The sequence below is a fragment of the Tyto alba genome, unplaced genomic scaffold (assembly GCF_018691265.1).
Source record: "Tyto alba isolate M040663 unplaced genomic scaffold, T.alba_DEE_v4.0 Super-Scaffold_42, whole genome shotgun sequence".
Classification (NCBI taxonomy): Eukaryota; Metazoa; Chordata; class Aves; order Strigiformes; family Tytonidae; genus Tyto; species Tyto alba.
In genome coordinates, this window is record NW_024881318.1 from 16,378,439 (window position 1) to 16,395,687 (window position 17,249).

General features: G+C 38.1%; 1 protein-coding gene across 7 annotated transcripts in view; it reads left to right on the plus strand.

Moving 5' to 3' along the window:
• RAI14 (retinoic acid induced 14) overlaps nucleotides 1-17,249 on the plus strand; it is an 87,177-nt gene that overhangs the window by 63,006 nt on the left and 6,922 nt on the right. For 3 of the 7 annotated variants that reach the window (XM_032992245.2, XM_032992249.2, XM_032992248.2), the window contains 11 exons: nucleotides 3,990-4,078; nucleotides 5,834-5,898; nucleotides 8,497-8,554; nucleotides 8,999-9,069; nucleotides 10,490-10,596; nucleotides 12,857-13,035; nucleotides 13,711-13,739; nucleotides 14,709-14,795; nucleotides 15,429-15,515; nucleotides 16,220-16,277; nucleotides 16,625-16,743. In XM_032992245.2, coding sequence (XP_032848136.2) covers nucleotides 3,990-4,078; nucleotides 5,834-5,898; nucleotides 8,497-8,554; nucleotides 8,999-9,069; nucleotides 10,490-10,596; nucleotides 12,857-13,035; nucleotides 13,711-13,739; nucleotides 14,709-14,795; nucleotides 15,429-15,515; nucleotides 16,220-16,277; nucleotides 16,625-16,743 — 949 coding nt within the window. The remainder of the gene's footprint in view (nucleotides 1-3,989; nucleotides 4,079-5,833; nucleotides 5,899-8,496; nucleotides 8,555-8,998; nucleotides 9,070-10,489; nucleotides 10,597-12,856; nucleotides 13,036-13,710; nucleotides 13,740-14,708; nucleotides 14,796-15,428; nucleotides 15,516-16,219; nucleotides 16,278-16,624; nucleotides 16,744-17,249) is intronic. The other 4 variants (XM_032992247.2, XM_032992251.2, XM_032992250.2 and 1 more) reach the window with 4 other exon arrangements.

Sequence of the window (17,249 nt, forward strand, 5' to 3'; positions counted from 1 at the left end):
CTAGCTTGACTTTATAACCAAAATGTGGAGAAGGTCTTTTACCCTGAAGAAGGGATGGGCTTGTTTAGGACAGTTTTAAGTGCTTTACCAGTTGACATCTCCTATCTGTAAAAAATCTGCAGTTTTAAAACTAGTTCAGGGATGTCATACACAGCTGTCCACTCAGTTCAGCCACCAGGCATTCATAAAAAGCACCTCTCTATCAGTGCATTTGAAAATGTTGTTTGAGTAACATTTCTGGTCAGTAAATTTGAGGTCCTGACAGGACGCTGAGGTGATAGTCTTGCAGCTGTTCTCCAGCTCACCCCAAATGTGATGAACTTTTGCTGTGTGCTTGCTTTTATTCTGAAGGCCTGTTTATTCCAACAGGGCTTTGTGTTCCTCCCAAAGAACATAATTTTTTACTTTATATTGTTAAGGACTGAGTAGTTATGAGACCTGGACATTCCCAGTAGGAAATAGCGGGGTCAAACAACTGATCTTTATCAGCTGCTGCAGAGGTGCCTCGAATGCTGACCTGCTTCATTTCTGGATCCAATGAGAAAACCCCTGGGAAGGGTAGCTGCTCCTCTGCTGCACTGAAAGGTCTGGAGACAATCATAGAAGACCATCCCACCCTTCAGGAAGAATAGAAATGTTTTACAGCAATAAAATAAATCTATCTCAAATCAGTTCAGGCTGGGGTATCGAGATGTGGCTTTAAGTTGCAGTAACAGGCTTAGGTATTGTGAAGGGAAAATGAACTATGTTGTAATGGGATTTTAGGCTGAATGAGAATCTAACCCTCAGTGTGGCCCTTGCTCCAAATCAAGGCTTACATATTTGTTTTTGTTTGCCTAAGTCATTGCACAACCATGAAGTGGGAAGAAAAGTTGTTTGCTTTCATATCCAGGGAAGTTTACTCATGAAAGATGCAAGTAAAATGCACCACTGCTTAAGGCTTCCAGATGGTGGGAACTCAAATGTTTGGAAACCTGCAGCTTTTGCCTCAAATATTTTAGGAAAGTTTCTGTAGCTTGTAAAAAAAGTATTCTGGACTGAAATGAATGTCTACAGGCTGCTTTGTTTCAAGAGCCTCCATTGCTACACAGGAGGACCTGAGGTTTTGGTTTGGTTTGATTTGGGGGGTTTTCCTAAGTGGGGGGTGGGGGGGAAACCTCGGGGGCTTTTAACTTCAAAATCAGTTGGAATTACTCCTCAAGGGCAACTTGTTGCCCAGTGCTCTATAAATACTGTGACTTAAATATGACTGTAATATGTTCATCCCAGTCTGGATTCTCCTGTCTTCAGCAGGGCTGTTTTTCTGGTAAGCCGGTTCAGTTTACTAAACCAGCAGCTAACTAGCCATGTCCCCCATTCCCCTCCCAATTGCTTTTAGATTATTAAGGAAAAACATCTCACTACAGGGCTATGTGAGAGATGGTAGCAGTACAAGGATGTAGAGAGGGGACACACAGCTAACAGTTGGAAGTGAGCTGTAGCAGCCCAATGCTATTTGGCTTGGGTCACTGTATAAATGACTAACAGTTAAACATTATCATCCTCTCTTTTCATGGAACTCTCCAAATAGCTTCTACATTTTTGGTCTCATTAGATTTTTACATCCTTCATACAGGTTCTCTTTCACACCACCTATAGTGCTTATATGATGTTTCTTTCAACCTAACAATTTGGGAGATGCAATACTTTTAATTGGGTCTTTCTTAAAAACATTTTTGGACATGTGAAACAGAGTATCTGCATGTGTGACAGCTTGTTGAGAACTGCCATAGGAATTATTTACAGTGGCGGGACCGATGTGTTTATAAGTGCGTAACCTGAAAGGGTTTAAGTTTTTCTTCTCTCTTTGATACTTTCTTTGCAATCTGATTTTACCTAAATAAAACTTGTTTTGCGCTTGCGTATTCATGTTGCAGTTGGCACCATCCTACACAGTCTGTTGGTAAAACCTCAGTGTCCCAGATTTAGCCAAATATTTATTATTCAGGTATTTATTATTTGTATGAATATTGTCAAATGTAAGTGAGCCAAGTGCATGCTTCACAGCCTTCCTAATATTTAAGTGACTTCAATTGTACTGTGTGTCTACACAAATGTATCTGAATGTTTCAGTATTTGCTGGTATGTTGTGCTGGCTAAATTAGAGGTGTTGGAATTTGTCACACTCCTTTTGTGTCCCTCCCCCAGCCATTTTCCTGGAGCCTGAGAAACCTCTTCTTCTAAAGAAGAATGTTTACACAACTTTGCATTGGTCACCCAGTACATGAAGTTTTGATTTTGAATGAGTAGAGAACAGCCAGCAGCAGTGCTTTTTATGCTCTTGGAAGTGTTAACTCTTCAGTTTGTTTATGGCACTAGTAAGCAAGAGGATGAGCACACAGGATATTTTTATATTTGCAGAAAATGGCTCAAAGCTCAAATGCTGCCTGTCTGCCATTTGCCATCAGCAGCAGCCAGTGTGGAAGGACTGCTTGTAGGAAGTGAAGCACTTGATGGAGGACTCTGTTCCAGGAGCTCTCCTGTTTTGATTAATTCTCTGCCCTTTGCCAGACCTTGTCTGTAGGTCTCTGCTGCTGCAAAAAAGTCTATGACTTAGAAACACAGTGTTGCAGTTCACATACCATGTGCCAGAATATGTTTCATTCCTGCTTGTTATTCCCAGTTTCCCTGGTTAGCAAGATGCACTTTCAGTGTTAGTTTTAACATTTAAAGGAACCAGTTGTTCTAAATATAAAGTCTTAAATACAGTAGTTGGTGTGGCTGCATGATTTGTGGCATTCCCTTTAGATTCCAGGTGAAAATCCCTTTAACACAAGGGTGCATGATGTTAAAAATTAACATCTCCTTTAAAAGATATTAGAAAACATCCTGGGAATACTCACATTCTCAGTTTGGGGCATGTTGATGAAGGTCTCAACTTTCCACATGCAATGTAATAGTAATTGGAAGTGTTTTGCCTTAAATTTGTTTTTCACATTCCTCCCACTGGAAAACAGCTCTGTATATCAGGCTGGTATTTGTAGGACCTATGGAGAAACAGTATGTCTGCCTGTACAGTGCCCATATCTTGAGATTGATGTTGGCACAATATGTATCAGGAGGTTATAAACTTCTGTATTTTCAGAAGATTTTCCTTCGTTTTTACTTCCCAGAAAAATTAAGTCAGCAGCATTTATAAAGCACTGCTTCAAGATTCTGTGAGTCTTGATGTGTCAAGGATGTCCAACAGGAACCTTTAGCTGTTAAAAGGCTTGAATTCAGTATAAATTCTTTGGTTTGCTCTGTATTGTATCTTTGGTAATTGATGCTGTTAAGTGCATCCTGCCATGATCTGATTGGTAACCTCTGCAATTTCCGACTGTTCAAACAAGCAGGTGCTTGAGGTGAAAAGCAAAACCGAAAGTTGAAAAAATATATCTCCAGCATAGTATCACAAATATCCAGTAGCTTAGATTTTTCCGGGTGATATGCACAAACACTAAGGGTTTTTTTCCCCATCTGCATGGAAGAAAGATGAGCTCTGTAAAGGACAGTACAGAAGCACGACTTGATTTAGTTTAATTTAGAAGCTGAATCACCTTTTAGAGAAACTAAATTTTGTCCACTGAAAGGGGGAAATTGGGATTGACTAGAATGACTAGAGCAAAGTCAGTCATTGTGAATGTTTTCTTCATTAATTCCTCAAGCCCAGGCTTTCTTTGGGTATATATTGCATCACTAGGGATGTTAGTTAAGAAATTGGGTGGGACTAGATGCACACATGGTATATGACATGGGTTAATGAGACAGCAGCCTGTGTAAAAGTATGACTACAAAATCTTTTTGATGTGCCTTCTCACTTTCAGAGCTATTATCTTCTTGGGAGGCAGTGGAGGGATGCCAAAAGATCTAAGGACAGGGAGCGGAGAACTTGCCAGTACTTGGTTTGTGAATGAAAGAGAAAGGAGGTCTTAATAAAGGAAAAGTGACATGTGAATGATCTCTTCCAGTTTTCACCTGGCAGCCACAAAAGGGCATGCAGAGTGCCTCCGGATCATGGTGACACATGGTGCAGATGTGACAGCCCAAGATGGTGCAGGTATGCCTCTGTGAACCTACTCATGTAACATAATACATTCAATTTATCTGTATAGTTCTTAATGGCCAGAGTGCAACTACAGATTTGGCAACATTCCTTTCCCCCACACACCATGTAGGAAAAGCAGTTGTAACGCTTTCAGGTTTAGACATACTTGCTTTTTTCTGCACATGGAATTCAGATTCTAAAGCCCTTAAACTTTTGCCCTAATATTATAAATGGCAGCATTTATAGTGGACTCCAGATACATAATAGTTGCTCCATTTTAATTTAATTGTATTTATTTTTAAGTAAAAAAAAAAATCCTCCCAACTCTTTTTGTTAACTTCATTTGAGGCTTTTTATAGGTTAAATAAAGATCTTTGGTGTTGCTTTTATGTGTATCCAAGCTATTAACCCCATTAACTGTACAGGAGTTGCAGTAAGACATTTCCTCAGGATTATGATATAGTGAAAAGAGCTGATACAGGCCAAAACAGAGCTGAGAGCTATTAAGTATGCTGTTTCAGCCCTCAAAAGTCCTATACCATAATTACTACTCCACTAAGAGAATGATGAGAGCTGAATTTAAAACTGGCAAACCCTTCTTCGTAGATTTCAGTTGACATCTGTGGAATCTCTGCCCAGCATTTTCTCTGGCTAGCTGAGTCACCTGAATGAGCTGTCAGCATTCTGTTTCTCCAGTAGTGATTGTGAATGTTGGTCTCAAAGGTTCTGTTTTGGCCTTCGATTGCAGCCTGAGGGAATTTCTGTCATACATGAAAATTATTTGCCTCTATAAGGAAGTGTCTGTGATACTGGAAGAAGCATTCAGATTATACATAATGATAAGAGAATATATGTGCCTGATACAGACCATTATTCAGAATTCAAATGTCATCTTGCCTCATGATTTATTAGTTGTTTGGATAATAAGAGGTTGCCTGCTCTCACCTGAGCGTGTTGACCTAATATTCATTAGGGACTGTAAGTGTCATATTATTTACAGTGAGATTCTGCTGTCACAAATAGCTCTCTCTGTATCAAGTATTAAATCTTGGGTTCTTCTTTTCTTAGTTACATGGATAATTTATTCTTTTGTTGTCTTGGCCTCTTTAATTTTTCAGATGTTCTGTAAGATGAAACTAGAGGAGAGACTGCAGTCTTTCATCATAAATCCATAGTCAGTAAATCACTGTATTGCATAGCTAAATATGAACTCAAAACCGCTAAATAAATTAACAGAAAAGGGAATCTATTAGATGCAAACTGAAGTAGGCCCATGTTCTTAGTCCTCTCCTATGTGCATTCCGTGGATGACACTAAATTGTTCTAGTGGTAGCTGGTGATTTTGGCTGGTTTACTCTTGTTTCTGGCTTCCTTTTTCATTGCCAAATAGAAGAAATCATGAAGATGCTTGACAGACATCTCTCTGCAAAAGAGTCTGAGTAATATGGGAAAATTGTTTTTTAAGAAACAAAACATAACTGCACAATCTTAGACTTACTTCTGCCAAGGTATGGTTTGACATCATATTTGTGTTCCTTTATATGAAGCTAGACATTAAGATTATTCTGTTACCTGCCTGAACAACAGTCTTTCATAAACACATTATGTTTGATGTAGGTTCTTATTTTATTTTCTCTATCCTTACTTTTTATGTGTTGTGACAAGAGCAAGATGGATAATTCAGAAATTTGCTTTTGTTATGGAAGAGTTTAGTCCTATGCTTTGGTGTGATTAAAAACTTAATTTTCTTTGCTGTTATTCATTTAGGGCACAATGCTTTACATCTTGCGGCAAAGAACAGCCACCCTGATTGCATTAAGAGGTTACTTCAGGTAAACTAAATATTAAATTGATTCTGTTTTTTGAAGTTTTCCTTTTGTTCCTCTAGATTGGTTCCACTAGATATTGACATATTTCCTCCTAATAATCCACATCACACGCCTATACTGTTGTCCTATCGCCTTACAACCAAGAGATGTGCTTGAGTTTAAAAGACCTTTTAGGCACTGTGAATGGATGGTAGAAAACAGTGTGGTATCTTCCCTGAGTGGTCCACAAATAAGGTTTTCCATTTGCAGCTGATCTGACATAGCAGGGTTGGGTTTCAAGCAGGTTGCATCTTCTAACTTACTGTGTTTTGTCTGTATGATTGGATGACTTGGAAGCAGATAGGTTGAAAGGTATAGAAGAAAAGGGTTTTTCGCTTCTGGGGAGATTTTGATATTGTTCCACTGGAATACTTTCTGTCTGTTGTTGATGATAGAAATGTTTGTCAAGTTTAAAGTCAAAGGCAGAATAAACCAAGGTAGTTTAGATGCTAAAATACTGAAATAATTGAGTCCTCAGTGAAATGAGGCAAAGGACAGCTAGAAAGGGAGTAGGAAGAATGGGGAAAGAAAATAGCAAAAACAAAAGTGAAGATGAAGAGAATATTCTCATGGTGTTGAGGCTTGAAGATGTGCTTAGTAAGCAAGGAGAAACATTGTTTATCTCAGCCCCATCTCAGAAAGCCAGGTGAGTTTTGGTGGTGGTGATCAAAGGAACGGGACAGATTTTTAGGAGTTTAGTGTTATCAGTAATACTGTGGCTCAGACTACAGATGAAATCATGAATAATAACCCTGCTCAAGCACAGTGGTACAGAAAGAGAATGAATCCCACATCCCAAACCTCTAAATTGCTTTTCCCTGGTTACCTCAGGGCTCTCCAGTTATCCTGTGACTGACCCCTGTCAGTGTCTCTAACAATACTGGGTCCATTTTCACTGATTCTCACTCCATACTCGTTGCAAGCTGACTCCCCTGGACCTCCACAGCTGGCAAGGGTTATCATCAACCACTGAGGCTCCCCTCTTCCGGTTCTCATTGCAAATAGCTATTGCTAACGAAAACCCATTTACAGCACAAACAGTGACATCAAGCTGTCACTGATGGTATCGCATGCAGCAGCATGATCAACTTGGCAACTAGATGTGTGTTTAATACGAAATATCTGCTGCCCATTCACTTACCAGCTACAACGACAGAGTGCTTTTGTTAATATTTTGCTAATTTTATTACACCGTGCAGATTTCTAAATATGCCCATAAGTGCAAACCCGTTGGTAATATTCCCCAACACTTCATGCTCTTTGGATTGCTTTCTTGCTTCTGTGGACCAGGTTGGTGATATAAACTGTACGTATGAGGATGTCTAATCTTGGCATGTTGGAATTGTATTAAAACAGGCTAAATAATTATTTTACATGGGCAGAATCTTGACATTTGTGTTACAGAATGTGGTAATCAAGGTTGAACCTATTTTCCTAGAAAATCATAGAGGCAGTGCTACATTTGAAAGTCAAAAGCTCTAATGTTTGTTTTTTACAAGCCCATTATGTCAGGGTCATATCTTCTTGTGTCCAGAGAAGATCAGTGAAGCTGATAAAGCGTCTAGAGCACAAGTCCTGTGAGGAGTGGGTGAGAGAACTGGGGTGGTTATCCTAGAGAACAGGAGGCTTAGGGGAGACCATATTGTGCTCTACATCTACCTGAGAGGAGATTGTGGTGAGGTGGGTGTCAGTGTCTTCTCCCAAGTAACAGGTGATAAGACAAGAGGAAAATGGCCTTAAGTTGTGCCATGGGAGGTCTAGATTGGATATTATGAAAAATTTCTTCACTGAAAGGGTTATCAAGCACTGGAACAGGCTGCCCAGGGAAGTGGCTGAGTCACCATCCCTGGAGGTATTTAAAAGACATGTAGATGTGGTGCTTGGGGACATGGTTTAGTGGTGGACTTGGCAGTGTTAGGTTTATGGATGGACTTGATGATCTTGAAGGTCTTTTCCAACCTAAATTATTCTGTGACTCTCTCTCTTTGCTGTAAACTAAAACTACAATTTTCTGTACCTAAACAAGTCTTGATAAAGATTTGAAATTCTATTTTTTTTTTTATTTACTACTTTGTAGTCTAGATTGATCAGTAGTAGCTGGTGTTTTATAATACCACAAAATATTACTAGACTGTTGATGTTTTAGTTATTCTAGATGGAAATGAAGCCTTATTGCCTTTGACAGAACTAATTGCCTTAGGATGTAACTGTTTTAACTCTTACTGTAATGTAAAAAAAAATACAAAGCTTTTCTAAGGCAAGGAACAGAGTTTCTTTCTTTTATATTTCCTGATCTAAATTGTTATAAAATTATAACACATTGGGGGATATTTCTCTCACCATGAGTTTTTCCTATGTCTTCAGTATAAGCTGGTACCAAGAAAGGAGAGATCAGATTGGTAGAGAAGCTATGCCTTTCTTCAGTATTCTCTTCTGGTGTAGCTCATAAAACTTTACTCAGAGATGTTCAGCATCTGTCCTTAGCATCAAACAAGTTTTATTTTCTTGGTGTTTCTCTAATTGCCTTTTTTTTTTTCCCCTTCTCCATATTGAACTGTGCAGAGTAAATGTCCAGCAGACAGCACTGACAATTCTGGAAAAACAGCTTTACATTACGCAGGTAACTTCTTTGTTGAAAGCTTGTCATATTTATTTTGTTGTGCTTGATATTCCTAGCTCTTCAGCCTGGTGGAGCTTTTTAGGCTCTAATTACATAAATCTAGCAACTCCATCTGATGGTTTACAGATTTCAGGTATTATTCTAGATAAATACTGAATACTGAATTGTAGTTGATTACAGTTAACAAGCTTAACTTGCACACTTACAAGTGCAGATCCATTGGAATACTTAAGATTAGGTTGATTTTTATTCTTTAAAGATTATATTTAATATAATCTTTATTGAATATTGGTTGTATTCTGCATACAACTTACTGTCCAGCCTTTTTTGGTCTTTCTCTCCTTCCTTCTTAAAATAGGGAAATACAATTTAATTGGTTTGAAAAAGGGGTTTCAATGGACTTTCATGCTTGGTTTTTTGTTGTTTTGTTTTGTTTTGTTTCAGCTGCATGTGGTTGTCTTCAGGCAGTTCAACTTCTGTGTGAACACAAATGTCCAATTAACATCAAAGATTTGGTACGTATCTCTTCTCCCATTGTGTACTACAGATATTTCAGAGCTTTTACTACCCTCCACTCCAGTCAATCTCAGGTTCAGCAGTTCAAATCAATACTATGCTTATATTTCATCTTGAACTTCTCTGTCAGAGGAAGTTCCTTTTGCCATAGCAGAGGTGGGGAAGTACTTCACAATCTAATATAGTAGTGGCAGGATTTGCTGCTTGTTAAATTGAGGGATTGGTATAAGTAGCTAGAATCAGTTCTGATATATTCATAACATGATTAAAAGTCTTTCCATTGACTCCATTAGGGTTTGGAAAAGGCCCACTATGTGGCCATGTGCTGTGAAATGTTTGCAAAGCCCAAGCAGAGTATGGTAAGACTGAGGGGAAAAATTACACTCAATCTAATATAACGGCTCAGGGACACTACATTCACTATTATGAAACGTCTACAACCGACCACGTCTATTTTGGTGAATGATGCAACTACCTAATAGAAAACTCTGATGATAAAGGGAGGATACCTGACAGAAAAGAGGCACAGAGAGAAGGGGGAGAAGGGGGGAGGGGGGGGGGGAAGGCATAAAAATATTTAAACTTGTTTGTATTTGACATGGATCTATCTCCTTCTTACCCAGTCTTTCTAGTATAAAAGTCTTTCACAGCGGTTAGACCTAAAATTTCAGCAGATGCGTTTAAAGACAGAAAAGGTTTGTTCAGTCTTAAGAAGAGAAAAGAAGGCTGTAGGAGTATCTTTAAAATGTCCTCAGCTACATGATGGTTGATCATAGTGAAGAGGGAGCAAGACCAACCTCAGAAGTGAAAAAAATGACAAGGAGTGGTTAGAATTTGGGCAGTGGACCTAATTGGGAAATTGCAGTTAGATACTAGGAAAAAATAATCTCACCATGAAGGTGGTCATACATTGGAACTGGAACCCAGAGATGTCATGGTGTATCTGCCATTGGAGATGCTTAAAACTTGACTGGAGAAGCCTCTGAGAAATGTATTGTAACTTGAAGTTTGCCTAGCTTTGCATTGAGAGCAAAGGGGGAGAAACCCCAGATGACCTCTAAAGTTGTCTTCCAACTGAAGTTATTCTGTGATTATATGAAATGTTGTATTTTTGCCTTGTACTTAGATAAAATTATCATTTTTGTTGTGTAACTACTTAAAGGTATTGTGTAGTTCCAAAAGCAAACAGAAAAGGAATACAAACAGCAAAAAGCATTCCTACTCCTCATGCTTTTCATCCCCAGTAGTCAACAAAGGAATTAAAGTAAACTCAGATACATTTATGATTCATGAAAAAAATGTACCGATAGCACCTTGTTTGTTCTATATAGAAGTAACGTTCATAGCTGACCTTTAAATCTCAGTGATATTTGTAAGTGGGTGGATAATTGTTCATAGTTTCTTTAAATGCATTCCTAGGATGGGAACATACCTCTGCTGCTTGCAATACAAAATGGTCATCCAGAAGTCTGCAAGTATCTTCTGGATCATGGAGCAGACATCAACACCAGGGATAAAAATGGAAGGTACAGAAGGTTAACATGTTAATTCTTCCCTGAGGCTGAGTGTCAAATAACGCTTTCTTCTCAAATCCTTCCCCAAATAGTTGTTGTTAGGTGAAATAATACTCTCTGTACTAGACAGCATATCCTGATTGTTGAGAAGGCTTACAGAATTCTGCCTAAAGGGAGAAGTGAAACTGAAACTATGTAACTATAAAACTAGATGTGCCTGTGAAATTTCCCTTGGGCTACCACAGCAGTAAATCCCATTTTAAAATAATTCCTGCAAGAATCTGACTGATAGCACTTACTCACACATCACTTCATACGTGTCCCAGTTTTAAATGCTGCTATCTTCTTGCCATGAATTAGTTTCCCAAACTTAAATCCTAAAAGAGTTATTGGAGGTGACGTCTGTGGAGGGTTCTTTTTTTCTACCACAATGCAGCCACAGCAGCAAGAGAAAAATACAGTAAAGCTATATGGAGATGCTGTTGTTTTAGGAGGTGCCATTTAGAGATTTATTGCGTTGATAGTGCATGTGTCAGAAAACTTTTTTTTAAAGCAACATTCTTGTAGTGAAAAATGCATTTGTTTTGATGATACTGATGATCAAGAATCTTTGAAAATTATGGACTATTTTATATACAGTTGGTTAAACTGTGAAGGTAAATCAGAATGCTGAGAAAACTTGACACTTATACGTGATAGCAATCTTGATTATTGTGTGTGATACGTATTGTTCTTTGGCAGCACCTGGGAGTGTAAAACTGGGCCCTAACTTTTTTTTTATCAGTACAAAGTTTATTAGTGCACTCTTTGTTTTAAGCTGTGTAAAGAAAACCCCTTTGTCATCTTGGTTGGTTTGAATGGCCTCATCAGTGCTTTGAACCAAGAAACTGCCCACTCTGGGACCTCTGTTTTCCTCTCACTCTCTTACTGTTTATTCAACAGTGTTACGAGTTCCTAGTTTAATTGGATGAAGGTCTTTCTGTCATAGATAGGACAGACTTGCATTTTTGTATTTTTATTTTTAAGAAAATATTGTGTGTAGAAGCAATAAAATGATGTAACATGGAATATACCATTTTACTTCTCTGTTTCCTTCTGGTAAGGAGAATAACGACTCTTGCATCTCATGTTCACAAAAGTGGTTAAGTTTTTACTGAAAAAGTAGAAGCCTTATTGGAAGAGGAAGGGTATAACCTTTGCAAATGGCATCTCCAATTTCCTATCTTCTCCAGACTAAGTGAATTATTTTGGTAATCTAAAACCATCCTTGTGACTCTGGAGGTGTTATCCAAGTTGCCACTCAGCACTACTTTTTAGCACAGCAGTGCAACAGCCATCACTTCTCCAGGGCTCACGCATTACAGGGAGTATGTTTAATTCATCAGTGAAATAATTGTCTAAACATCTAGCAAATATTATCATTGTAGTAACTTTTCAGTTTCATATCTTCACTGAGGAATGTGTTTGTCAGTGAACCTGACCAACCTATTAGGCATGTTTTCATGTTGAGATGGGAGAATTATGCCCAAGCAGGAAAGCAGTATTAGAGCATGCTTGAAAGGTGGTGTTTTCTGTGGGTTTGTAATTATTCTGTACATCTCTTATGACCCCTTCAAGTAATTGAGAAAAACAGATACAACCTGTTAGGAAAATACTCCCATCTCTTTGCTACCCTTACTCTAGGATCTGGCACCATTTAACGGCCCAGTGTTGGAGAGAGAATTGATTGTGCTCTAACAGACTGTTTTCTGTTTTTAAACTGGAAGTAGATCAGGAGTCAAACCCATCTCTCAATCTCACTGAAGATCTTTGAGATTTGTTTAGCTTTTTGTTTGAAATCTGCTTATCTATTTTGTCTTAAAAGCAACATGTGAAGGAGAGCAGCAATGAAATAAATGCTTTCATGTTGTACCACGACTTGCAGAGATGTAATTGGAGTGTGACAGTGGGGTTTGATAGTCTAACTTTATCCTGCAGCCATTTCTATCTATGACTCTCCTCTTAGCCTCAGGAACCCATTTTTAGAAATGTTTGAACACCTGTGCAAAGCATGCCAGGTCTTTGCAGGAGGTCCAGCTGGGGAAGAGGAGGAGGGGCAGGCAGGTGTTTGTAAGGAGAAACAACAGTTACATGTAAGTGTCTGGACACATGTTGGTAAAATCTTGGACTTTATTGTACTATAACTATCTTTTTTTTTTTCCGCAAAAAAGTGAGCTGCTGCATAAAGAATACACTCTTGACACTTCGTGTGTGTTTTGTTTGTTTTGTCCAGAACTGCTTTGATGATGGCTTGTGAAGCTGGTAGCCTTAACATGGTGGAAGCCTTCCTTAGGAAAGGTGCAGATGTCAGTTTAGTAGATGTCTTTGGACAGAATGCCCTGCATTACTCCAAGCTCTCTGAGAATATAGGAATCCAGAATCTCCTATCATCAAAGTTGTCTCAGGATGTGGGTATGTAAGAGATGCCAATCTGCAGTTTATCGTTTCTTGAACTAGTTTACATGTGTGGTTAGCAATGAACAAATTTACTTCATAAGGTAGCCTGAAAAGTTTCAAAAGCCATCTTCAAGATGGTCTGGGTGAGGCTTCCCAAAAATAGGAAATTGTGATTTTTGCCATAGATTGTGGTAATTGGCATGGGATAAAGCACTGAGCAGGGCAAAAAGAGGTGTTTTGGAAAAAGCAAAGATAAGCTGATGTAGCAGCATGATGAAGTATAGCATACAATTTGTAATAGATCCCTTTTTATTATGTGGAAGAGTAAGTGGAACATATAACTCCTCAGTAGAGGGACTGGAGAAGAGACTAATGTATGCAGAGCGTTTTACGGTCAAAGATAGATTTCTAAAGTAGGAATCTGATGTACAAGAATGGTGTGAGACTATAGTAGAATAACAGTTGTCACAGTTCTTTGAATTTTATCTCAATATGAAAGACAAAAAGCAACAGAGAAAGCATGGGGTTCAAATGGAATTTGGAAATTAAAATATATTTCTTGGACTTCAAACAGGAATTCCAAAAGCAAGCAATTTATGGTGTGAGAAGTAGAGCTGAGACATGCGTTAGGATTGGCAGATAACTGTCTTTGATAGCTGTTCTTAATTCCACTTCTTTTCTGCTTCACAGATGCAAAGTCACCAACAAAAGCAAAGCAGGTATTTGTCCTTTTGGTTTTAAAAATACTTGGGATATGTAGACTTGTAACTTAAGAAAAAACAGTAATTGACATGACTAGAAGCACTAGTAGATGTCACTGTGAGATGCACTGCCATTGACTACTCTGTAATGTGAAAGGTTTTTGTTGCTTATTTAAGAAATGTGTTTCAGGAACATCACTTTTAGACTTAGCTTCTCTCTGTAACAGCAGCCAGCACCCTCAGAAAAGGAAAGGAGGGTTTGTGTGTGTGTGTATGTGCACGTGTGTGCTAAAAAGATACACCACTTTTCTCACATGTAACATAGGAGCTTGACTTTTGGTCTCCCTATCTCTGTAAACTGTAGAGTATATGATATAGTAAAGTTCCCAGTTTCCAAAACACATAATTGAAGGCTATCCCTGGTTACATCTCACTGCAGACCCCCACCTGTGAGAATCCCAGCAGATTTAAGCAATGAAATTAGTTTCTTACATATTTTATTTAGTATCATACCTTGGCGTGCAAATAGACTCTGTAGACCTGCCGGTGGCTGGGAAGTGGACGAGGGTTCAATGCATTGGTTTGTTCCTTCTCTGAGTGGAGAGATGGGAGCTCAGGCAGAAGCTGGTGGATAGGAAAGATGGTAGCCTCTAAGAACAGCATGACTGGACTATGTATGAATGGAAGTATTCAAGATCACTAGTGCTAAACCTATTGTCAGCTTCTGCTTTTTCACTAAATCTTGTTTGTTTTCACTGAAGCATGGATTACAAGGGGGCAGATTCTTATTGTCAGGCATGTTTAATATCTTTGTGTTAGTAGAGATGTAGTCTTTACATAGAGAGAAAAAAAAAAGGCACTGCATGAGCTGCTAAAGTTGATATTAATGTGGGAATTTTTAATATTTTTTATTTTTATAAAACAACTTGCTCAGACTTTACTAACCAAACTAACAAACCTACCTTTTCTGGCTGGTGAAACTTTCAGCATGACCAAGGCTCTAAATTAAGTTCAGAAAGAAGTGGAACTCCAAAAAAACGCAAAGCCCCACCTCCTCCTATCAGTCCTATTCAGGTAAAGAAAAGACCAATTTTGAGAAGCTTTTAGGGGGTGAAAAGCGTTTTTAACATTATGTGAATGATGTGGGCTGGATTTGCTCTGTCACTGTTATTTTATATGCCTGTCTTACCTTGGGTACTTTTCCTGACATTAGGATGACACCATGAAAGGCACATGTTGGTTACGTTAACTAAGCAAAATTGCTTGAAATACAGCATTGTCTAAGATACAAATGTACAATTGCTTCTTCCACCTGAAGTTGAAGGTCTCCTGGTTTTGCTGACTTCCATAAGTAAATAACGATGTATATTTTAGTTATATATATATGTACACATTATTATATGCATATATACATATGAAAGTAAAATACTTAAGTATACAGTATCAAGATGTAGTTTAACAGGTTTAATGTTAAACTGGAATGTTATCTGTATAACAGCTACACTGCATATGTAATACTGACTCAGAAGAGCACTGAATAATTAGATCTGATCTGTGAAACTAACCTAGAGTTGTAACTTGTTTTAGTGCAGGGGAAAATACTCTTTCATCTGTGCATGTGTGTGTGTATATATATCGGCACATACTAAAGAGGCAGTTATATGTACACATATGTGTACATACCTATTTATATGAAATCTTTTACAGCTTAGTGATTTGTCCTCTCCACACTCATCAACTTCAACTCCCATGACTGGAAAAGGGCAGGCTTTCTTTGCTGATCAAGTGTGCCAGGTATCAGTTTTCTGTTCTTATGAAGCTTAGGGAAGGGAGGTGTAGTATCTTAATAATCTCTTTTGTTGACTGCAGAGTGTCCTATGAATTAATTAGCTGAGTTTTAAGAGCAAAAAGGAATCCAAATCTATTTCAATGTAATTTATAGAGCGAGTGTGGATTACTTTAATGCTTAATGAATATGTAAGTAGAATTAGTCATAAATTAGTATTTAGGAATATGGTTATGAAAGTAAGTATTGATGCTGTGAGAGCTCATTACCTATTACCAGTGAAGTGAACGGCATTGTGCAATGCAAAATATAGAGATTCTTTCACCAAAAGACATTAGGGAAGTGGTTGAGTGTGTTCTGTCTGATCTATACCTTATGGTATTGAAGACTGTTTCGTTTGTGGTTTTGTTTGTTTTTTAATACTTGACAATATATTGCTATTATTTATCACAGGAGCTGCAGCCTTCCAAACTATCTATGAGGCAGTTGCCCATATTTCATTAATATTTAATGAGAATTGGGTGATGGGACTTGAATGGCTTTATCAGATTTTGAAATACTGACCACATGCTACAATTAAACAAGACCCCAGAAATAAAAGAAACCCACTTTGCCAGGCTTTTTTCAGATCTGTACTGTCTATACTTCTTTTTGGTGAACTGTCCAACTTTACATCTGCTTTCTTTGAAATTGTTTTCTTTTGGTGTCTCAGCAGGAAGAATTCAGCTCCTTGCATCAAGATAAAGACAGACTGAGTGACAGCACAGCAGGTATACAATAATACTTAATACTTATTTTCATATTTAGTTAGGTCTTTAAGGTGGTGTGAAATATTGAAATCTGCTCAGAAATACTCCATACCTTTCTGCTTAGAATGTGAGCTACAATATGTATTGGTCGTAACGTTTTGTAATTTCACTAGCAACTCCCCACCAAGACCTCCGGCTTCTGTTATGTGATCTAACATGGTTTTGGGGAAAGAGTTTCTAGGAGCAGTTTGCTTGCTCACTACACTTAGTGGTCATTGGAACAAACAGTTTAATTGGAAAGGTTAGAGTAACTAACTAGCTAGCATTTCAGCTTTTTGAAAGCTTTTGTATCTTTTTTTTTCCCAAAGGTGCTGATAGTTTACTGGATGTGAGTTCTGAGGCTGACCAGCAAGATCTACTTCTTTTGATGCAAGCGAAAATTGCTTCTTTGACATTGCACAATAAGGAGCTGCAGGACAAATTACAGGTGGCATATTTTTGTGCTGTTCTAGTGCTCTCTTAATCTGCTAGCAGAACAAAGAACTGCTTACTGTTTTAGAGATGTACTGTGAAGATAATTTAATGAGCTTGGTGGTAAGATCATGGAAACACTCTGCCCCATAGGATTAAATCTATGTTTTGATCTTCTCACTTTTCCCATAAATTACCAAATAACTTCGTTTATTATGATAACCACATTCTAAAAGATGTTGTTAACAGTTGTGTTAGTGGAATTTTAATTCACATAGCTTTGATTATTAGCTTATGGAGATCAGCCCAGACTTTTAGAGGAGCTTGGCACTTACTGCCTTCTCTCACTGTAGATGACTAAATAGGAGCAGCTGCATTTTGAATTTTTCTAAAGTTTTTTCCCATTGTGCTTTAATTGTCTGTCTCTGTAGGATGTGGCAAGATTTCCTTGCTTACTCTATTCTAAAAAAAAAAAAATCACATACTTGTTTTTATTGTGCAGTTGTTCGGGTTTCTTTTTGC